Source organism: Glycine max, chromosome 10 (assembly GCF_000004515.6).
Source record: "Glycine max cultivar Williams 82 chromosome 10, Glycine_max_v4.0, whole genome shotgun sequence".
In the NCBI taxonomy this organism is placed as follows: Eukaryota; Viridiplantae; Streptophyta; class Magnoliopsida; order Fabales; family Fabaceae; genus Glycine; species Glycine max.
Window position 1 is genome coordinate 973,699 of NC_038246.2, and position 23,886 is coordinate 997,584.

The 23,886-nt window shown below is 30.7% G+C and overlaps 3 protein-coding genes and 1 non-coding gene across 4 annotated transcripts; all 4 read left to right on the forward strand.

Moving 5' to 3' along the window:
* The first annotated feature begins 562 nt into the window (after nt 1–562).
* On the forward strand, nt 563–1,623 carry LOC778065 (transcription factor MYB78). Its single transcript, XM_003536811.5, has 3 exons — nt 563–817; nt 906–1,035; nt 1,154–1,623. Exons 1-3 carry the CDS (start codon nt 643–645, stop codon nt 1,557–1,559), a joined length of 711 nt encoding a protein of 236 aa, XP_003536859.1. The 5' UTR covers nt 563–642; the 3' UTR covers nt 1,560–1,623.
* A 3,578-nt stretch (nt 1,624–5,201) lies between these two features.
* Nucleotides 5,202–5,304, forward strand: LOC112998260 (small nucleolar RNA R30/Z108). The gene has a single exon (XR_003263296.1). It is a non-coding gene; the product is annotated as a small nucleolar RNA R30/Z108 (small nucleolar RNA).
* A 3,197-nt stretch (nt 5,305–8,501) lies between these two features.
* On the forward strand, nt 8,502–10,144 carry LOC100777932 (transcription factor MYB78). Its single transcript, XM_003536812.5, has 3 exons — nt 8,502–8,954; nt 9,079–9,208; nt 9,321–10,144. The coding sequence occupies exons 1-3, from the start codon at nt 8,765–8,767 to the stop codon at nt 9,847–9,849; spliced, it is 849 nt and encodes a 282-aa protein (XP_003536860.1). The 5' UTR covers nt 8,502–8,764; the 3' UTR covers nt 9,850–10,144.
* A 5,176-nt stretch (nt 10,145–15,320) lies between these two features.
* LOC100778999 (probable pectinesterase 53) lies at nt 15,321–18,863 on the forward strand. The gene is made up of 5 exons (XM_041006291.1): nt 15,321–15,618; nt 15,770–15,940; nt 17,332–17,478; nt 18,115–18,350; nt 18,461–18,863. Exons 3-5 carry the CDS (start codon nt 17,434–17,436, stop codon nt 18,609–18,611), a joined length of 432 nt encoding a protein of 143 aa, XP_040862225.1. The 5' UTR covers nt 15,321–15,618; nt 15,770–15,940; nt 17,332–17,433; the 3' UTR covers nt 18,612–18,863.
* The last annotated feature ends 5,023 nt before the right edge of the window (nt 18,864–23,886 follow it).

Below are 23,886 nucleotides of genomic sequence, written 5' to 3' on the forward strand. Positions count from 1 at the left end.
TAATTAGATTTTTCTATAAAACTATTTTACACGTTAAAAAGTAAATAGATATTAAACTCATGTTAACTTTACTTTTATTTTTTAATCAATACTTTAAAAAAAATAGTCAACATTTTTTTAATAAAAAAAGTATGTGTGACTGTTTGAACAACAAACGAGAAAAACAAAAAGGGGCGAATGTGTATAATAATAATTACTTATAGGAATAAAAGTGTGAAACGGTTACCAGATTCCAGATCCCCCACACAACTTGCAGTCTTTGCACCAGTAATCTTTGCGCGTGTCTCAGACTCAGAGGGATAAGAAAGAGTCAACAGACAAACCCCAAATAGCAAGCTTACTAGTTTAATTAGTTCCATCTCAATCCTAAGAGTAGCTAGTAGTATAAATTTATTCTAGTAACAATAATATTTTTGAGAGATAAAAATAAATAAATTGTAACAGTATAATTAAAAATGAAATGGAATGTGTGTGGTCCGCGTCCCTTTTGGTTCCGTGGAGTGAAACGTTGGAGTGTCCTTGCTCCTTATTCTTATCCAACTCTATTATATATATATAACTCCACATGCCCCCAATAAGTGAAACCATCAATCCCCTGTATATATAACCACTCTTCCTCTCCTCCAAATTAAAACACTTATCATGGATGTTAAGAAAGGTGGGTCTGTAGTACAAGCACAAGTGAAGTTGCAGAAGCATAACGAAAAGGAGATGGGCATGAGAAAAGGTCCATGGGCGGTTGAGGAGGACACCATTCTGGTCAATTACATCGCCACACACGGTGAAGGCCACTGGAATTCCGTGGCACGATGTGCAGGCATGCATGCATCTTAATTATAATTTAATTTCTGCATGTGCCAAGTAATAATGGTATATATGTTAATTATGAGATTTATCAATTACAGGTCTAAGGAGGAGTGGGAAGAGTTGCAGATTAAGGTGGCTAAACTACTTGCGCCCAGACGTGCGGCGTGGAAATATCACACTCCAAGAACAAATATTAATTCTCGACCTTCACTCTCGCTGGGGCAACAGGTATGGTATAAAAATATTCCACTCTCTCTCTCTCTCTATATATATATATTAATTTGTTTTATAAGGTTGGATGTACACATATATAACATAGTATGAATGAATGAATGTTTTTTGATAGGTGGTCAAAGATTGCTCAACAGCTGCCAGGAAGAACAGACAACGAAATAAAGAACTATTGGAGGACCAGAGTGATAAAACAAGCGAAGCAGCTAAAGTGCGATGTGAATAGCAAACAGTTCAGAGACACGTTGCGTTACGTTTGGATGCCGCGCTTGCTGGAGCGGCTTCAGCCCACATCACAAGCACTGGAGCCAAACCAAAGTGGACTTGTGTTACACGCTTCATCATCACTGCTTCCTTCGAATTCCGACCATAGTATTGAAAGGGGGTCGGATCTGTGGCCAGGTTTCAATAACCAAATGTTGTTGGAACAGGGGAGTGGCGGTGACTTGTTGGAAAGTTTGTGGGATGACGACAATATGTGCTTTTTGCAACAGCTTTCTTATGACCTCCAAATGAAATAAAATACAATTCCCTTCCGTCACGCATTCTGCAATGCACAGTGCTGAAAGTTGAGCATGCGTTCAATGAATATTGTTTTCCTCACTTTCATGTACATATTAAATCTTAGAGACTAAACTAGTCACGTGCCTAAAAGTTGATACCAGTTGAAATAATATGGTTTATTAATCTTAATTGAAAAAAATAGTCTATGCCTTTGTTTATGTAGTTATCATAAGAATTACTCCCTCCACTACATATTGATTAACATTCAAGTCTTTTTTTTTTACACAGATTAAAAAAACAATCACTCCAATACGATAGTTTAAGTTGTAAAAGTGTAAGTAATAAAGTGGAAAGTAGGGTTATTGTCCGAATGAGGACTTAGTTGATTACCAAATACGTAGTACTTCTTACTAAGCATTAGTTGAGCGAGTTGAATGTTGGGAAGATTATCACAAGTTGGTCGTTAGCAAGTTAGTGAGAAAAGAAAATCTAACTACTTAGCGCACAAAGACGTAAGAAAGAAACAAGGGCTCAAGTTGAAATGGTAGATCAATTTCCTTTAACTTTTCACTTCTAGCTAGATCACATTCTTTCGTAATCCTAATCTCACACATTGAAGTAATGTCCAAATATGTTCATGTAAACTAGTCTCAATTCTTTGGCAATTAATTCATTATTGACCAAATAAGAACCTTAATTCCTTATGTGTTTTCACTTAAAAAGCAAGCATTGGGTTCACGATTCATAAAGATCCACAAAACAACATGCTCCTGTCCTTAAAATATATGCATTATGTGTCTTTAATTCTCAGTTTTTGCCTAAGATTTAATTTTCCAATTGTAACGTCAAGCATCTAATCAGTCAATTGATTTTCATCATATCAAAAGCACTAAACATAGAGAATCAGGATCAAAGTGAATCACAAAGTTCATAAACATCTAAAGTGAATCATAAAGTTCATAAACAAACAATCGATGATTACAAAAAGACTTAAAAAAACAAAACTTTTAGCTCAAGATTGGAGCATAAGAAGACATCCAATAATGGAATCCATGAAGCTCAATATTCATTCCTAGAGCAAATCTCCAATGAAAAACATCTAAGAACCAAACCTCACTATACTCTTCCACCAAGAGTAAACATAGAAGATTGAAAACAAGAAAATTAAGAAAAAGAAAAATATATTAGGTTTAATTGTATATCTTATCATCCAATTATCATTTCACAAATTTTTCCATTTAAGCTATTTTTTGGGTATAAATTTTATCGCCAAAATTTTTAATTTTCGCGCATAGATGTATCTCTAAATTTGAAACAACACTAAAAGTATCCAAGAAACTGTATATATAAATTTTGTGCTAATTTAAATTTGCACTCTTCAGCTCTGTGTGACACTGTGATTGGCTATGGGAGGATTCTTCAGCTCTCTGTTTGTCATACTGTGATTGGCTATGAGAGGGTTGGTCACTGTTTGTGCTTGCTTCTACGACTGTAAAAGCATGTAATTGGTCTGCTTTTTAACTTAGAAAAGAGTTTGTGAAAAGCAAGCAAGCAATGTGTTCCATGTGAGTAGGATAGGACACTTCCAACCCAGTCCCCAAATCAATGGAAGTTGGTGCTCCGGGCCATCTCTGAGGTTGACCCCTCTCCTTTGTTAAAGATCACCATGAATAATAAAGTTCTATCAAGTATTTATTGTAGCTGCAATACGCAAAATGTTATCAGACACCTTAAATTGACATCTGCACATGTAACACGATATCATAAGTAACTTTGTTTTGTTAAGATTCTTGGCCACCACATCTCACAACTTTGCAATGATTTGAAATAAAGGGAAATCATGCTTACTACGAATTTCTCCTTATGTATGTAATATTTTAGTAATTTTTGTTGTCTTGTATAAGTTATTTAAAAATATATACAAAAATATTAAACATTTTTCTAGGTTTATTCTTATTTTCCAACAAATCACGTTAAATTATTTTATACTTTCTATTAAACTTCACGTTTCAATAGTGGTTGTGGTGCTTAAATGAAAATCATTATTTCGAGAGAATGATTTTTTTTAAAGGATTTCAACTTTCGAGAAAATGATGAAAGATAATAATGGATAGAGTAAAAAATTAAAGAGATTGATGAAATTTAAATACAACTTATTTACTGTGTGTTTGTAATATGATGTAATTTAATTCAGTTAGTCGAGTTATAGTAAAATTCTTTATTTATGTTTTTGATTTAAACAGATAAAAAAATAATATACAAATATTCAATACATTTGTAAAATATTTTAAAATATTATTAAATAACTTTTGTATTTTTATATAAAAAATATTTTTTGATAATAACTTCTTATTTTTGACTTCATATCATGTGTTTATGAATATATTAACATGTAACATAATTGATACTTAATCTTATATTTTTTAAGCATATGTTACTTAAAAATACGAACTCAATTCCACCTGATTGACAACATATTGGTTTTAGCTGTCGCTTTTGAAAAAAATATATATTTCTATTTATTTATCATTTTAAGATTTGGAGATAGTATTAAATAATACTTTCAATTATATCCTTATAAAACAAAATATTGAAAGATTATTTCTCTCTCTTTTCCTATATTAACAGTGTATATTATATCAAAGTGAACATATAAGAAGGATAACTGGCACACTAAAAAATTCGAAGTAATTTCAATAAAAATAAATAGTTTTTCTTCTTCTTAAAATTTAACCAAATAAGCAGAAGGAATAAAAATAAAGAGAGATACAAATTGCTTTTTATCTCTTCTATCATATAGGAATATGCACTAAATTTATCTTTCAATTTTCTTCTCTACAACAATAATTTTTTTTACTTAACTTATCTTTTAACTTTTTTTCTATAATAATAATTTTTTGGTAAACTAAATTTTAAAATCATCATTGTTTAAAATAGTTGATAATCAAATAAATATACGAGAGATTAAAAACACAATTTACCTAAAAAAATTAAAAATAAAATAAAATAAAAAACTTTAAATCCTTAAAGAATTGAAAGAAAAAAGAACTTTAAAGAATTAAAATAAAAAATATCCTATTTTATAAGGACCAAATTTATAAGTCTGATTTCTTTAATTTATTTTTATCTAACAAAATAAAATATGTATTGTTGACGATAAAAATATTTTATTTTATTTTATTTTCCTAATACATTATTTAATAATAATAATTTTTTTGCCGGTATAATATTTTTTTATAGTTGTAGGTTATATTTTTATTTTAAAAAAAGTTATAATTTAAATTAATAATTTCCCAAGGCTTGTTTGTTAGTTGAAAATGCGGCGTAATTCTTGGTATAAATTCAGAGCTTGTGCGCGAGCGCAACTCTGCAACGCCGATGTTGAGGACTTGTTCTTCTCCAACTCTTTGTTTTCTGCGGTGATCTTATTTCATTTTCAGTGTTTAATGTCTTTTTGTTTGTTATTTTTTAAACGTATTGGTTAAATAGTTCATGATGATGACCACATGAAATTCAAGCTCAACGGTTTTCTCTCTTCGAGTGATTGCTTTGCTGAACTGAGTGAGTGATCTCTTCCAGAAAATCAAAATAAAATCAAATGGGCCATCGATTTTCAATTCTCGTTTTTGTTTCAATTATTATTATTGTTGGGGAAAAAGAGTTTTCACGATGAGGATAGCAAAACTCCCTCTTCCAAAATTTCAAGTTGAGCAAGTCCGCTGGCTGAATCGAACCATAAATTTTATTGCCACCACTGAGTGATCTCTTTCCCCTTTTACTTATTTTTTTTTTCTCCATTCGCACCTAATTAGGCCTTGTATCTGTCAATTTGATGATACTTTAGTTGTGAATGATGTCAGTGATGATCAAACATTTTGCTACATTGGTTGATACAATTTACAACGATATTTTGGCCAAGACCAAATATGCAACTCAGCCTAAAGTTTGGTAAATCCGACGGCTACCAAGTGGGTGGAATTTGAGTAATGAGTGTGGGATTTGGTGCTATTTGATTTAGATAGTTCTGTTCTTAATGCGAGTGTGTTTGATTATTGGCTAAGTGGAGAACTCCTTTGTTTATTTTTCAGGTTAAGCAGAATAGATAAATAAGGATTGGTGCTAGTTACAGCTCTTGTATTTTTTTTCTTCAAAATTAACAATGTAAAATTCAGTTCTCATCTCCAAGCCTTGGATTGGGGCGTGTAAACTAGAAACCAAAAAGGCAGAACATTGGGTTAAAGAAAATGAAGTATTGAGAAAATCTTAAGATTTATCTTCTTGTATGTGAAAATGTTTTAAAGCACCTTTCACTGTTAACAGTTGTGACGTTGTGATAATGAATTATGAAAGGACGCTAGCTTGTAGTTGATTTTAAGTGTGTTTAAATAGTATGTTTTGTGATAACGAATTATGAAATGAACAGTTTTCAATGAAAAAAATGACATCAGATTCCTCAAAATTTTGTAAATCACGTCATAATAAACATATGTTTGGATAAATATTGTGAACATATTCTTGGAAATTATAATAGACATTTCCAAATTTCAAGTTACAAAATGAAAAGCAGTAAAAACTTATATCCAAATCAACACTGGCATCCCTGCTGTTATAAGGTGCTTGATTTCTCTTCTAAGAGTTAAACTTAAACCAATACATCAAATGTAAGTAACAACGAAAAGGGAGTCGCCAGAGGAGTTAGACTTGTATTTGACGTGTGGCTTTGGAAGAGTATTCAAGTGCTAAACTTTATTAAGCTCCACATATGTAGCATCCAATTTTATTCAGGCATATTTTTTTTTTTATTTTAATTTTTTCAAATCATATTATTAGTTCTCGTTGGTTTTCCTTTTGGAATTTACATGTATGATGTATGAATTATTGTCTTTTCCTATTGCTTTAGCTTATGGAAGCTCTTAGATCACTAATTTGAACTTGTATTCATGTGTTCATCCCACAACAGCGGTGCTTAGTTGTCGTTTTGTTTTTTTAATCCCTAATTAAATTCACTGACAGGTCCCTAGCCAAACCATGAATTTAAGGTGATATTTTAATTTGGACTGGACCCATTGCGAATTAATCCAAAGGCTGGAGGTGGATGTTTGCCATTAAGCATTGATCAAGAAAAGGAAAGTAAACACATGGTAACTGCTCCAACTAGTAAAAAATTTCGTCATACACACGTACTTGAGGGAGACAAGTTTTTGCTTTTCTTAACTTGCTTTGCAATTGCACGCACTTCTTCAAGTCTCTATTTACTTAATCCACTTTTTCTTGCGCATGCACAACTTCCAAAACTATCTCCTAATTAAATTGTTTTTGTCACAAATTAACTCCATCCTTTGCATACTCGATTGCATGCGGGTTTATGGACGAGTGAGCGTGGAAAAGTACGTGGAAGAGATGGCAAAAGCGAAATCTCTCTGTTCCAATTATTAAGGTGCATGGGGAGGAAGTTAGCCTCATGTGGTATGGATTGATCAAACTTACGTGTTGTTTGTATAGGTGTTTCTCTGTTTTGATTATTCTTCTCATCCTTTCTTTCTTGCTTTCATTGCTGTTATGATAATTTGGTGATGGTTATGAACTTATTAATTATTATAAATTGTTTGGCTTTCTGGTAAAAATTGTGGACCAGACTATTGAAAGCGATAAAAAATTGTGAAACCGTTTAAAAGAATGCTAAAAATTAGAGTTTGAGGGGGTCATTTAAAGAAATGGATCGACCTTAAGGCATTACTACTATTGATTTGCCATAGTGGTAGAAAAATATAAGGGGAAAAAATAAATAAATAATCTACTAAATATAATCTAAAGCTTTAAAATACAACTATAAATAATTGATTAAACAAGTTGAATACTAAATTATGTATTAACGCTAATTATAATGATATTTCAGTAAGATATACTCTTAACTATATACCTAGCCAGACAAAATAAGTGGAATAGAGTGTAAGATGAGATATGTCATAAAATTTAAAAAGAGATTGTGATTTAAATGAAGACTTACCATAAAATTTAATAAAATTAAGAACAAAATATCCAATTCAAATTCTTAAGGGTGAGTAACGACAAGAGGGATAAAAAGATACATGTGTGAATTATCCGTAATTCAGTATCATTGTAATTGATTCTACATTGATGAGTTATTCACATTGTCACATGCATGATGGTCAGTCTTTTACAATAGAGTTATATGACTTATATCGAGTGAAAATATTGACTTTTATCTCTGGTTAAGAGGATTTGTTATGAATTGAAGCCTACTATTTGCAATTGGATATTTGATATCAAGGAAATTGAGATCCTCTAATAAGATTTTAGAATCGTATAAACTCTAATAAGATTGATTATAATCATATGATGATCTGTCTGATTCACGTCATCCCACAGAAGATCATAGGGTTGCAACTTTGTGTCATGGCTAAGACGATAAGCGCATTAGCATTCATGATGAATCACTATAATTTATCAACAATCAGCGTAGCGTACTGCACTTACCTTTGATACAAACTGATCAAGTAATTAAGCTAGAGATCTCTTGATATGTGTTGAACTTATGTTGCCACCTATAAGAACGTATAAATTTTCATATATTATTAACTTGCAAGTTGCAACATTTAAATTTAGTTTATTTGCAAGATTAATTACCAACTTAAAATTTCAACTTGATAATAAAAATTGAAGTTTACCCTGAAACACAAACCGATAGAGAACTATTTGGATTTTGGAATCACAATACTGAGTTTGACTGAGTGTTAGCACGCACTGACTCTTTAACACCACGAAAAAGTATTGTTATTATTTGGTTAACTTGTTTCTGTTTGCGTGTGAAAAGTCAAAGTCAAAGGGTCTCAAGTCTAAATGGCAAGGTCAAAATCAAAAACAAAAAACATACCAGGAAAAACTAGTTTAATGTCTCTCCTCTACATATAATTTAACAATTCAGCGTTCTGCAAGACTGCAACTATTGGGCAATCTTCGCAGCCTCCCACTTTATCTTTTGACAAATATTCAATCCTCAAAGTGCTCATCCTCCTAAATCCAATGTTAGCTAGCTAGCTCTTTTAAGCCGTGTTCTCGCCCTATATAAACCACCTTCTCTATCACACGCTTAACGGAACAAGCTAGAGATATTTTTTCACAACCACCTCTTTCAATTCTCTCCTCTCTTATTCCAAACTCAAATTAGAGGAAAAAGGGTCAAATAATAATTAAGTGTAATATGGATACGATCAGTGTTCAGGCGATGAGAAGCTTATCAGATAGTGACTCATTATCATCTGCAACATATGCAAGTGAAGAAGATATGAAAATTAAGAAAGGTCCATGGACTGAGGAAGAAGATTCTGTTCTGATCAACTACGTCAACTTCCAAGGCGAAGGTCAATGGAACTCCCTCGCTCGCTCTGCAGGTAATTAATTTAAGCATTCATATATTGGGATACTGAGAAACTGTTAATAAGACTCAATTATATATCATGTAGAAATTAATCGGGATCATAGGCTTAATTATGTGTTTGATTATTTGACATGCAGGTCTAAAGCGAACGGGCAAAAGCTGCAGACTGAGATGGTTGAACTATTTGCGACCAAATGTTCGACGTGGGAACATCACCCTTCAAGAACAGCTCTTGATTCTCGAACTCCATTCCCGCTGGGGCAATCGGTACGTATATTAATATTATAAGGGATACTTTATATATAGTATGGCATCATTTAATTAACTTACTATAGTTTTGCAAGTTGATCAAGCTAATTAGTGTTATTATTCAATGAAGGTGGGCTAAAATAGCAGAAGAATTGGGTGGGAGAACAGACAATGAGATAAAGAACTATTGGAGGACTCGAGTGGTGAAGCAGGCCAAGCAACTCAAATGTGATGTAAACAGCAAACAGTTCAGGGACACGGTGCGTTTCGTTTGGATGCCGCGCCTTATGGAGCAGATTCAGGCTTCTTTCAGGATTGTTCCTTCAGATTCTTCCCATGGCCTTGATCAAACCACATTGTGCAACACTCAACAAACAGAATCTAGTACTGATGCCAATCCCACCATGTTTTGTGACAACTCAATGGTTTCATCGTACTCATCAGAGGTTGATCTTCAGCCTCTTTCTCTTTCTGATACAAGTACAACTTCATCATCGGAAAGTGCAGAGAAGAAGGAGTCCATATCCTCCTCCCTTTGGCAGCAATGGGACTACTCTGACCTCCAAGCATTTGAACCATGCAATGGTTTTGGTGATGCAGACTTGTGGACCGATGAAAACATATGGTTCTTGCAGCAGCATCTTGCTGATCACTTATGATCCAGTTTTGCAATTAACAAGTTCAAAGATATATCATAGTTTGCCTGATATGGCTAATTAAACTACTGAATGTCATTATTTAACTGATGATTGATTGTTTGTAATTGTCCTATTATATGATATATTAGTTTTCTTATGAAATAAGATACTTGTAGTTGAATAGTAAATTTCTCCAAGAGCATGTAGGAACTCAATTTAAGTTGACCCTATTTTTAGTGTCCGTTATTGTTACATACAATTTGATACTGTAACATTTATTAATGTTTGCTCTAATGATAAAACTTCAGTTTTTCTAGTGAGATTCATTTTATCTTTCTACTCACACGGCATCTCTCATTCTAATTTTGACCCTATGTTTAAAAGTTGTTATATGATTAATTTTTCTTAATAGTTAAGCAACTTTGATTGTAATTAGTGTAAACAGTTTTTTTTTTCTTTTTGAAAGTAAGCGTGAAACGTTGATAAATTGATAGATAATTTAATGATAAATTGATTCCTAAACTTTGCAATTTAATGTCAAATTGATTAAAAAAAATATAACTTATTATTAAATTGATTATTGAATATTATAACTTGTTGATAAAATTGTTTCCCAAATTAAGGGTAAGATTAATTTATAATAAATTTAACACATTTAGATACTAAATTTATATTTTTCAGTTTTCAAGCCGAATTTTTCACCCAATTATATTTTCAAAATAAATTTCACTACTTATCCTTAAAACAACTTCTATAAGAATTCCTTTGTTCTTATAATATTTTAAATTATTTATTTTTAAGAACCAGAATTCCATTGAAACCAAATAAAAAAATTGGATTTGCTTTTAGGGAAACAAATAAAAAATCTATTCGGGACATTGAAACCATGTAGCAAACAAGTATGATTATGATCCTCTAGAAACTAAGTAGCAAACTATGCATTGTAGTTTGCGTTATAATCCTCTAGAAACATATGAGAAGAAGAAAAACATGATGGAAGTTTGAAATTAATTAACAAATCAGGAAGACTGGGATCACTGGATCAGTATTAGTTTATTGGTTTAAATTCAATGGGTTTCTCATTGGATGCACCACTAAGTGCCGTAACCTTTGAAAAACAGAACCTTTTACGATTCTTAAGTTATTCGAGTCTTGAATCGTTCACACGTAATTGGGCGGTCAACTAACTATATTGTTTCTTTTTTCTTTGCCTTTGGATGTCAGTCTCTTGTTGTAGAGTTGTGGTCACAGCTGACCTCATATATCCCAGATCAAAACACAACTGTTTTATTTTCGTTGTTTTCATACTAGGTTTCACTTGACTGAATGCTGTTTCACCTTGCTTAAAATTTTCAATGGTTCATTAATTCTACCTACTCTTCTACCTAAGTATCTATTATACTTTTTATTTTTATTTACTTAGTTGTCCTCGTTTCATATTTGTCCCCTCAGAATTCTGTAACAAGCCGCCAGAGAACTGACAATATTTAAAGTGATATTAACTCAGGTCGCCATTTTTAAATTTAAAACTTTTATAATGTGAATGAAATACTTAAATTAAACAGAGAGAAAAACATAGTACTTTATCCAGACTTAAATATAAGAAAAAACAATGTCCAAATTTAATAGACTGTAAGCAAAATTTCAACTAATTTAATTTTATTTAATGTTAGTATTCCAAAAATATCATTAAGTTAATTTAAATGTGAACACCTTTTTTAATAAATATGATTAAAGGTAGTTTTAAAAATGTAATTTTTATGAAAATAAGAAAATTGTATGATTTTGACTAACATCCCTAATTATTAGTGTGAATTAGGTATTTTTGCCTTTCATTGATCATTTTAACTTTGATCTAACTTACATTTAATAATTAAAAAAACCTACTTAGATTGCATGTAACCTTGTTTGCTAGCGATATTTGGTTTTAAATAATCGAAAAAAATGAGAGGACAAATTGACTATCGATCATTTGGGTTATGCCGCCGTTTATTTGGACTGAGAATGGGTAGTAAGTTGAAAAAACAAGAGTTGGTATATATGTCTTAATTGCATTTGGACTCTGGATGAGAATACATTTATGATTTTCAACTTTGTGAGAGTGAGAAAATATAATTACGTAGTCGAAAAGCGTCGGCACTAAGATGTCTTTGCCTATGACTCCGTAAGAAAGATTCAACATTTTGATTGCTAGTTTACTCTTCATCTTATTGTACTCCATCACCATCACACTAAACCTCGCGTATTCTTTTCTTTTTCTGTGTTTATTATATACCCTTGCTATTATATATGTAAAGTTGATAGAATAGAACCCGTTAACGTCGTCCCGTGCGTGAACCGTGAGACATTTACTAGCTGCACAACCCTACGTAGGGAGATATATAACTTGATATTACTATTTTCAGTATTTTGATATTTCTGACACAAACATCTACGGGATAGCTAGGTGATAATGATAGTATTATCTTTGCTATGCATGCATTTCTTGAATTTGACTTACGTGTAGGTCGAAATCTAAAAGTTAGCATATAATGTGATAATTGTGAAGGGATTTATAAGTTCTATTTTATTTATATTTATACACACCTTTTATGTCTCGGGTTAGGTATTTAGAGTATAAAGATTGTATAAATGATTTTTGTTTTGTTATTTTTATATCGCACTAGTAAAGTCATGGGAGTAGGTAAATTGTACCGGAAAAATCATCAAATTAGATAGATGCTTGGTGATTATTCAATATTAAATTTATGAATATTTAATATTTTTTAATTTGAATTGGGTTTAATTCAATCTCCAAAATCCAACTTATGAAATGATATTATCCAAATTTTTATAAGTTTCACTTTAATTGCATCTAATTGCATCTATAACTGATGTGAAATTATACAAACCTGACAAAGACAATCTTAGATGCAACAATACAAGATTTATTCAATAATGTACTTTTATAAAATAAAGGAATTATTCCAAAAAATAATTATTAAAATAATATTTGCATAATTAATTTTAACACTCTTCTTACTTTGATTTTATTTTTAGGAATTGAATTCAAATACTAGGGAGTTTCCTTTTTTTATTTATTAACAAAGACTACTATTACAAAATATTTAATTACGGAAAACGGAAGGTGGTCTGACTGTAGCCCTGATTTGCTTGGGCTATTTATTGAGCACGTGACTAATATCTTTTGGGCGTTGCCCCAATTCAAGATCTCTACATTGTTGGAGGAAAAAAAAACACTCTTTCATTGCACAAAGTGAACTTCTTGTGACTTGTGAGTATTTTTTTTTTGTTATGAAAGTTAGGAGAAAATTAAATTAATGGGGGTAGGTAATGAGTCTTTTAATTAGGTTAAAATGAAGATTTTTAAATAATAAAAACATATTTTTAAAAAACTAAAAATGGATATGAAGTGGATCCTTTTAGGCATGTGGATAGGTATTAAATATTAAATTATTCTATTTAAAATTATAATTACAGTTATTAAGTAAGAAAAGAAGTTGATGTTTCAAAATGTATAGATAATAAATTCTCAGGCATTTTATATTTTTATAGAACCATATTTTGTTTAGAGAAAATGTGAGTGTGTGTATATAGATAAATCATAATACAAGAGGCATATAGAGGCCTTTCTAACTTAATTTGATATTTATTCAAGATTTAGCAGTACTTCAACATTGTGGCTCCTAAAACGACAATGAGAGTGAGTAATTTACAGAAGAAAAGGTAATGGGAGAGAAATGATTTTTTTAATCTTTGCGGGAGTTCAAATTTTGGCTTAAATATTTTTTTATCCTAAACTTATGATTAAATTTTTGTTTTGGCCGAATATTGTTTTTAGCATTTTGGACTCTCACAAATTTTTTATTCTATTTTTATCCCTCTAGTGTTATTTAAATCACCTTTCAAAGTGTAATCAAAGCAAGTTTAAAAAAAAAAACAAAAACAAAATTATTAGGGACCAAAATTTTGAAAAAAAATATTAAAAATTAAAGATAAAACATATATTTAAGCATTTTTTTCAAAAGACAAAGGAACGTGAGTAGACCATTTACTTTTCAATTATGAACCTTTTCTATTTCCTTTTAATTGGGAAATTAAAAAAGAACAAGTTCGTTTTTATTTTAAAAACTCATTACAAAGTTTGTTAGTTACTTATAACTTATAAGTTTCAATGTGGTCAATCGCAATTACATTTAATATCTATTTTGATCAGTTCATTTAATATCTATTTATATCTCAGGAAGGATTATTTTCAAGATAATGTACCAAAATAACCAAGAGTTATTTATAAGCTCGGTTACTTATATCAATATTATACATGCACTACCCTTCTAAAAAGAATTCACTTTCTATGTAACCCCGACGTCATTTTCTTCCATTCCATTATTTTTTTTTGTCAGTTTCACAGAAAAATAATTAATTTGTTATCCATTTTACCACCTTTTATATTGATTGTTTATACATATTTTAAAATCAAATGAAATCTTGTACAAGAGTGTGTATTAGTAAGGATATGTTAGAAAGTATGCATCATATTTCTCTCTTTTTACACATGACTACAAATGATAAATCATATTGCGTGACCAACATGCTTGATAAGCCTCATGCAATAAATATATAGTTTTTTTATATAAGTTCTACCCCACGACTATTTGTTGCCTATACATGGAATTAATTATGTGTGTGCTATGTGCCTATATATGAAACAGGCCCTCCCACCACTACCATTTATACTTTTGGAAAATGGAATACAGCTGAGCTTCGGCAATTTTCTTCCTCCTGCTTCATTATTCCTTCACAGGGGATTAGGGGTCCCAGACTCCTTCCTCAATAGCCACCACCAAGTTTCTTATTTTGTTCTAGAAAATGCTTAGTGCCCACTAAACAATTGGTACAGCTCTAAGGGGGATGAAAAGAAAAAATAAATAAAAGGTTGGAATATCCTTCAACTTTATTGTCATGTGTTAGAGTGTTATTGTCATGTGTTAGTTACACTCTGTTGTTCGTTTTCCCGTAGATGAGGGTTAGTTTGGTAAATAATTAAGAGATCTATTGTTTTATGTGATTTTTTTTAGACAAAATTATATTTTTGGTTCTCTTAGTTGTCTCTAATTTTAATTTTAATTTTTTTCTAAATTTATTTATGAATTTAGTTTCTAATGATGTAAAATCACGTGCAAATGTGATTTTCAAGCCAAATCTAAACATTGATCATCACTTATCACGTTTTTTTGAGTGAAGACAGTTAACATACATTTTTTTGTGTCAGTTTAAATCTAAACTTGAAAATCACATTTACAAAATTTGATAAACTGGATGACTAAATTCATAAATAAATTTAAAGAAGGATTAAAATCAAAATAAAAAATAATTAAAAGGATAAAAAATACAATTTTACTTTAGTGACATCTTAACTTACGAGTTATAATATATATATATACTAACAATACCATGGTTGCCAAATCCCATTTCCAAGTCATAATTCTATTTCTTCTTTCATTATTATACATTACATCCAGCTATACTCATACACAGGCTGATTTTGACAAATGGGTATCAAGGAATGTCAAGAATTATCAGAAAAGGAACATTTTGGAAGCCAAATTGAAAGTCGCTGCACCTGGTCCAGATTTGAAGCTGACGCAGGCTGAGAATAACAAAGTTAGCATAAGATCGAGTTAGCCAAGATGGTACTGGTGACTTCAAGACCATTACAGAAGCTCTTAATAGCATTCCACCACGCAACACAAGGAGAGTTATAGTATCGATCGCACCGGGTGTTTATAGGTACTACGTTACAGTCTCATCTATATAATATATATATAATTTCGTGAAAAGATATATATTTCATTAATTTTAAAAATCTCTTACATTATTTTATATAGTAGCTACTCATATTCATATAAGTCACAACATTGAATTGAAATTAATTGTTTAGGGAGAAGGTGATGATCCCCAAAACATTGCCTTTTATTACATTGTTAGGGGACGCCGGGGATCCACCAACCATTACCGGAAATGATACAGCATCTGTCTCCGGAAGGACGTTCCAGAGTGCAACTGTGGTGTAGATGCGAGCCATTTTGTGGCCATCAACATAAAATTTGAGGTATGCACGCAAACTTCTTTAATTAATGCTAAAATGACGTTTCATTAATTTTAATTCTATTGATAACTAATTTCAATTAAAGAATTTGACTCATCATTAGTCAGATTTTTTTTTTTCATTCATATTTTTTTTTCTTTATAGCTCAGATTAACGATTTATTTATTGATTGATGATGCATTTTATTAAAAAATAAATTGATAGATATCAATATGAATACAATATTGCAATTTTTGTCTCTAAGAAAAAAATTGGTATCAGTATCCACGATCAGGCCAGTGTGATCACCTTCAAAAAAAATATTATTATAAAAACATTAAGGTTAATTATAAAAAATAGAATTTACACGGTATACAAAAATTCACACAGTCAGTATATTCTAATTAAATTATAAAATGTAACAAAATGAAAAATTTTAGTTAATTAAAAGTAAAATGAAACGTAAAATAAACAAATAAACATACATTTGTGTTCACACAAACGTATATGTATCGCATAAAAAAACACAAACGTATTTTTTTTTACAGTATTTTTTTACATCTCACACACAAACGTATTTTTTTTAATGAGTTAATCATTTTTTTATGAGTCACACACACAAACGTATATAAGATTTAACGAGAGTTAGTTTCATTTCACATGTGAATGAGAAAAATAAATATCAATTATTAGATTTTATCATAAATGATTAAAATTAAAATATTAGACTAAATCTAGAAATTTTCACATAATTTAATATTTTATCAATTAACTTTATCTCAAAATACAATATACTTTTTAGAATATAAGTAAATGTTGGTATTAATTATTTATCTAAAATTTTACATAGATTTTATCACATGATTCGACAGTTGGATTTGTAAACCTTTAAATTTAGAAGAAAAAAAGCTATTAAGAGAGTAAAAAAAAACTTATACTCTCATATTAAGTTGATTCATATATTAATATATAATATATGGATTTGTGAACTTACATCTTTTATAATTATTTAGAAGGAATATGTAAATCTGAATAAAAAAGAAAATTCTGAATAAAGAAAGAATGGATATTTTAATAAGTAATAATTATAATTTTTTAAAATATATTAAATGTGTAGTTCGGTAACGTACTTGAAAATTCTGTTAATAATCCATAATTGTTATTTTGGAGTTAATTTAAAAAGAAGAGAGCAAACAAACGAACATAGAGATTTCACTAAAACATATATAATTTTTAACAATATTTTTTTGTTTAATAACTATTAAAAAAGTTACTAAAAGTTTTTGATCAAATATGAATAAATGTTTGTGATATTTTATGAAGTGTATAATTCATATATACAGTGAAAATATGAAATGGAAAAAAATAATTTTGTTGGTGGAGGATGGTAAATTATTGTGTGCATGCTAAAACAGAATAGTGGTCCGCATGTAATTGGAAGGAAGGGAGAAGAAGCATCTCAGGAAGCAAAGCTGGTTTCTACAATTGCAGTTTCTAGGGATCTCAAGACACTCTCTATGATCACAAAGGCCTTCATTACTTCAACAACTGCTCTATTCAAGGTCCCTTTACCAGGTCTTCTTTATGTTTTTTAGCACTGCAATTCTAGCCCAATATGCCTCCCGGCCCAATCAAACTTACTCATCATCATTTTATTATTTTCTTAAGAAATAATTAGCTACACTATGTATAAATTTTTTATTTCATTTTTTAAACATATTCTTTATTGTTAGAGTTTAATTGTTACACATAATTAGTGTAATGTAAACAAAAAAAATCAGTCTAAAACATTTTACACTATCAGTCCATTAAAAATAATCATTACTATGACTTTTAAAATAATTATTATAAAAATCAATAAATTTATTATATATAATAGTATATAATTAAATAATAATATAAAATTAAGTTATATTATTAATCATAATTTATTTTATTATTATTATTATTATTATCTTCTGAAGTTTACTTAAAAAATGCAAAATTTTGTTAACCCCACTTGCCTTTTTTTTTTTTTTTTGATAAATTTCACTCATAATTTTACACTACCAAGTATTAATAGTAAAAATATGTTAAAAATATTGTGTTAGATAATGTATGGATGTTACACCATTTACTCTTCTATTTTCATACTAGCATGAACTTTTGTTGGTTAGTTAATTTACCATTGGTAAGTTTTTTATTGAATTGGCAAGCAGAATTGCTATCTAAATTCCACAACCAGGAAGGTGGCTTCCATCACTGCTCAAAAGCGTACCAATTCGTCATTGGAGAGTGGATTCTCATTCAAAAACTGCACAGTAATAGGTAGTGGGCAGGTTTATCTCGGAAGAGCATGGGGAGATTATTCCAGAGTTGTTTTCTCTTACACCTTCATGGACAACATAGTTCTCGCCAAAGGATGGAGTGATTGGGGTGACCAAAAGCGTGACTCGTTAGTTCAATATTACATCGCACCACACTTGGAATCCTACGTTTTCTTAATACAAAATTACATAATGAAGGGTTAATTTTGTGTTTCATTGGTTTGTGTATTAATTTCAGGAGAGTATATTATGGAGAATACAAGTGTAGTGGACCAGGAGCTAACTTGGCTGGAAGAGTGCCATGGACACGGGTGCTTACGGATGAAGAGGCCAAGCCTTTTATTGAGATGCAATTCATTGAAGGGGACACTTGGCTTATTAGCCCCTAAACAATTATAAATTATTAGATGCTTCAGAATCATCCATAATCTCAATCAATAATCATACTCAGACGATACCTAAGCAACATATAAAAATAAAAAGATGGAGACTTGAAAATTATGTTATAAATTTAATATGTATTTACAAATTAATAATACCCTATTTCTGAATTTTCGCTATTCATCAATGCTAGATTATTTACAAATAATCGTTTACGTTGCTCTAATTAACTACTAGAAAATAAGAGCACTACATTCATTCATGTATGTCGCACCAAGCCTTGTTGCTTACATTACATGTGTTCCTTAATGTTTAATACTGTTTATGATGGAATAAAGACCAATGTTAGCACAATGAAACACCACACGCGTGCGCAATGCTAATTAAACCAGCTTTATACCCATCAATGTACGGAAAAGAAAAGCATTAAATTTTATCTTCTAGCTTGTGAGATATGAATTGACAACATGATGTAGCAAGAGTAACCAAGAAACACAAACATAATGTAGTAGAATAAGACAGGGAAGATAATTTTAAGGCCAAATGCAACACTCAGCTAATTTCCAGTGTTTGGTCTACTCTATGTGATCACTGAAGAAACTCCAGAAGCCATCAAGGTTGTCCATGCCTATGGATGCTTTCCCAGCTGGTTTCTTCACCTCAATAATGTGTGTCAAGTCTTTTGTCTCTTTTTCTTTCCACGTTGGACTCTGTGGCACAAGTTCATGGTGACAACATCTTATCAAGGCTTCTAGTAATAGCAAGATTGAAGCCATTAGTAGACTAGAGATGGGACATTTGATTTGAAGGCTTTGCTAGCTAGAAATAAATGAGAAATATCAGATATATATCAAGTTCTGCCCTTCACCCTTACATGTTTTTAATATCAAATTTGAAGAAAAGTTTGTTCTTTCTTTTGTAGAAATAAAAAATCTGGATTGCTTATGAAATTAAACAATCATAAATATCACATTTAAGTCAGGTCTTCAACGGCTCTTTCATTTTCTTGCCAAATTATGACAATTAATGTAAAATGTAATAATGGATTTGGATCGTTCGAACCAGAAGTTTATATAAAATTGTTAGTTGGTGCGTGTTTAATTTGGTGAACAAAAATAGAAAATTCAAGAGCAGTTTATCCGTTGTTAATTGATGCCTTAAGAAATGCTTTGAAGACTAGACTAAACTGTTCCTCCAAGTTATGCAATGAGTTTGACATCTAAAATAGAAAGATATTATAAACTATGGGCAAGTTCATTATATTGCATGACCTTGCTGAAACTAACACCAAAAAACTTCCCACAAACACATGTACACTTGGCTTGTGATTAATGGCTTAGAGTAAGAATTTCTTTTTCTCTCGTCGACAGCATTTGCCTGAAATTTAAGTTTAACAACTTTGAAAATGATTTGTTATCGTTAAAAAATGGACATTAACAAAAAGAAATATAAATGATGATTGCCATCATCCCCAATAAGTTGTTACCCGCGCTACATTTTTGTTTTATAAATTTCTTTTGTACTACTTCAAAGATCATGGCAATAGTTGCATGAAAAAATTACTGTCCACCAACCGTATGCAATTTGGGAACTGAATCTACCCAAGATAGTATAGAGAAAATCTTCTTTCAGGTCAGTGTCTAGCTACACCTACCATTTTTGGTTAATTCAAGCATGCATCGTAAAGGGTTGATGCAACAACTGTGACTTAATTCTTCGTCAAATTAGTCGGTAAGACCGAAATTAGACAAGCAAAACTTCACTATCAGGCCTTCTTTCTTTTTGTTTAATTTACAATTGGTGTTTGCTTGTGATCGTGTGGCTGGAAGTGTTTGAATCATATTCATATGGAATATTACTCTTCAACCAATAAAAAAAATGATCAAATGACAATGACACTAAAACCATTTGCATACTTGAGTCACGACCACTAAAGCTGAAATGTTGGTAAATGTGATTTTCCTAAGTAAATCATCAGCCTAATCAAATCTTATTGTTGTCAACGAGTTGGCAATAATGACTGTTTGCATGATAACTGGTCTCAAACCGAGTCTTACTAAAAGGCTTGAAACGTGAAGAAGGGATTATCTTCATTGTTCCCTTAACATGAGGCCTTCTTGAGTAAATTGCTTAGGTCTTAATCTTGATGTGCTGCACTTTTTATGTACAGAATCTTTCGCATTAGATAGTGATGTCTTGAGGCTGAGAGAGCAAAACACCATTGGTGTGAAGCCACTACAAGAAAAAAGGGTATTTGTAACAACAGTTTTTGTTAGCAAATATTTAATATTGATGTAAAAATTACTTTTGCCAGCGAGAAAATTGTTTGTTGTTGCAGTTCGCTGCAATAACATCTGGTGTGAAAAATTTTGCAGCAACATTTTAATGTCGTTACCACTCCTAATGTTTTTGCAACGAAAGTTTCTGCTGTTACTACTAACACTTTAGCAACAAAATTTTTTGTTGTCACTAATGTTTTCACAACACAAATTTTCCTGTTAGTATACATGTTTTTACAATAAAGATTTTGTAGTGATTACTTTTGTTTTCAACAAACATTATTGTTGACACTACTACTTTCACGGACATTCACTTAATATTTTCACAACACAACTTTTTCCAGCCACCTAGGGTTTCTCAACAAAAGTTTTCGCTGCTCCTACACTCAGAAAAGGCTGAACGATGATACATGCTATCTTGCTTTTAAATAAGCTAAACTAAGAACAAGCTTATAAAAGGTTATAATTTACATATACTCATATATTACAAACATCTATTTGACACTTATGTTATTTTTAATTTTTATTTTTTTCTTTCTATCAAATTATATTACCTATTAAAAACACATTTTTCTCTCTTCTATCTCTTCTTATCATAAAAGTGTTTAAAAAAAATCAAACTTTAAAGCAATCAAAAAACCTTGTAGACTTAACATGCTGGACTATTTAAGTAAATATTGTTGAAACCAAAGACATAAAAAGATGTCTAAGTCCCTAAAAATTTCATAATTTTGATGATAACAAATAATACGTTCAAAGTGCTATATAAATGAATTTGCATCCAAAAGCATATTCATAAACTATCAGCATCTAACACTTTGTTTTTCATCTAACGTTTTTAAGAAAACTTAATTACACTTTGGTTTAGATATTCACTTAAATATGTTCTGTCCCTACAATTGCCCCCCTTGGATCCAATCCTGTCTTGTATTCTCTCTCTATTTTTTAAATATGCTCTTTGAACTTGAAAAACAAGCTATACATCAAGGCTCGGTACAAGAAGAAAATTAAAGTGAGTATAAGCAAAAACAGTAATACAAGTCTTCAAAGAGTGTCACTGCTACTTTTTTTTTCCTCCTATGCAAAAATAGACACGTCAAATGAAGTAACGCACCAAACTTTCCATGCACTAAATGAAGTATTCTTAGAACGGAAATAAATTCAAGGGATTTATCTCACAAATGATACATCATCATTCCAGCTTATATAAAGACCCAAAGAAAAGATTAAAAGTAATAAGTTTAACGATTATATTGGATAAAAACCTTATACTTTGATACAGTCTTTTGGATGAAACAATCTGTGCTCTTATTAGGTGGGTTCTTAAAATTAAAATTAAAAATTGTTTTTAACTAAGTTTATTATTGGAAAAAGATGACACGAATACCACGTTGTAAGAATTGTTCTTATTTAAAAAGCAGTTTTTTTTTAAAAGGATTAAGAAGCAGTTTTTAACTGTTAAAAATAATTAAGAGGTAATTATTGTGATGTATTTAAAGAAATATAAAAAGTGAAATAATTTGTGGGACTCATTTTAAGATCTTAAAGAATTATACATTTAAAATGAAAGGTTGCTAAAATTCTTAAAACTGATATGACATAATAAAACTTTATCCAAAAAATAATATATAAAATTAAGCTAAAAGTAACGTAAACATAAAAATATTAAATTACAAAAGATTACGCATATTTTAAAGTATACATGAATCATAGTAAATATAATAAAATGATAAATTTTATCTAATTATTATGATATTTCAATCTATTTTAGCATAAAAATTTGAAAAGTAAAACTAAAAAAAAGTTATGAACTACAGATAAAAGTATATGAAGTATTATGAGATATTTCACATATAAATATAGACATAGACATGTATTACAAAAAGGACATGACACAATTAGTACTTAAAAAGGATGCGTGTTTCCTTCCTAGCCAATAATATCTCGAAGTGCCAGTTAATTATACTGCTTGATAGGAAGCAAGAGTTTGGTCCAAGCCAGAGGCTGTACCAAGACGTAAAAACCAACAGTAGTAATCTGAAAAAACAAACAACAACAATAACAAGCAACCCCGAGACAGAAATGAAAAGACCTCAATTTCTTATGTGACCACAAGATAGATCAATAGAGCTAGCTAGCTGCAATAGCAACGAACCGGACCCCCACCCCCGCCAAATCAATGCAGCAATCAAAACACTACTACAACTGTCCGTGATCATTCATAACTGTGATCTTGTCCTCTCTACTTGTCATCTACCACGAACCCACCTCCACCTCAGAACATATAGCTCAAGCTTTGCCACTTCCATGTATTTTTTTTTTTATGGGCATATGCTAGTTTTTTGTTAGAATAGGTGATCAAAGCCACGACCTTCTCTCTTTTTTCTCTTCTTCATTAACCATTCAACTCATCTTATATCTCCTGGTCACTTTAATATATAATATGGGACTTACTTCAAAGTTCAAAGTGCCAAAGGACCACAATTTTCACCCTCTGCGCTACCTAGTAGCTAGCTCAAACAGATTCCCTCATTTTTCAAAGTACGTACTACAATATATGTATGTCATGACTGACTGGACCCGTTGCAGCTAGCTCCTACATTATTGCTGCCTGCAGTATAAGTCTAGTGATCCGTAATTCAACAAGTCTGTTGCCCAAGCTTCAAATTTTACATCTAATTCAATGGTTTTATATTTGATATCTCTAGATTTTTTAGGTAACCATCCAGTATTCCCAAGCCAAAAAAATCAGAGACTAAAATCACTTGAGTGTTGAGTTTCTGTTCAAAAACAGAATAGGTTGTAGTATTGAACATAAATAGCTGAAGGAGCCAACAGAAGTGTTGTAGAACGAAACTAGCAACCATACACATACCAAGATGGAGCAAAAACTGATTTGTTGTATTTCAGTTATGCAACATATGCAAAGTGTTACAATGAGCGTTTAAATACAATAGCTATAAAAGTTTTCGATTGGGCAGAGCAGAAAGCAATTATGACTAAT

What these genes read in the sequence shown, in the direction of transcription:
- LOC778065 (XM_003536811.5), top strand. Translation starts at nt 643, where the DNA reads ATGGATGTTAAGAAAGGTGGGTCTGTAGTACAAGCACAAGTGAAGTTG. An exon ending in TTCCGTGGCACGATGTGCAG is followed by an intron (nt 818 to 905) that starts GCATGCATGCAT and finishes TATCAATTACAG; the next exon opens with GTCTAAGGAGGAGTGGGAAG. An exon ending in CACTCTCGCTGGGGCAACAG is followed by an intron (nt 1,036 to 1,153) that starts GTATGGTATAAA and finishes GTTTTTTGATAG; the next exon opens with GTGGTCAAAGATTGCTCAAC.
- LOC100777932 (XM_003536812.5), top strand. Translation starts at nt 8,765, where the DNA reads ATGGATACGATCAGTGTTCAGGCGATGAGAAGCTTATCAGATAGTGAC. An exon ending in CTCCCTCGCTCGCTCTGCAG is followed by an intron (nt 8,955 to 9,078) that starts GTAATTAATTTA and finishes TTTGACATGCAG; the next exon opens with GTCTAAAGCGAACGGGCAAA. An exon ending in CATTCCCGCTGGGGCAATCG is followed by an intron (nt 9,209 to 9,320) that starts GTACGTATATTA and finishes TATTCAATGAAG; the next exon opens with GTGGGCTAAAATAGCAGAAG.
- LOC100778999 (XM_041006291.1), top strand. Translation starts at nt 17,434, where the DNA reads ATGATCACAAAGGCCTTCATTACTTCAACAACTGCTCTATTCAAG. An exon ending in CAACAACTGCTCTATTCAAG is followed by an intron (nt 17,479 to 18,114) that starts GTCCCTTTACCA and finishes ATTGGCAAGCAG; the next exon opens with AATTGCTATCTAAATTCCAC. An exon ending in GGTGACCAAAAGCGTGACTC is followed by an intron (nt 18,351 to 18,460) that starts GTTAGTTCAATA and finishes TATTAATTTCAG; the next exon opens with GAGAGTATATTATGGAGAAT.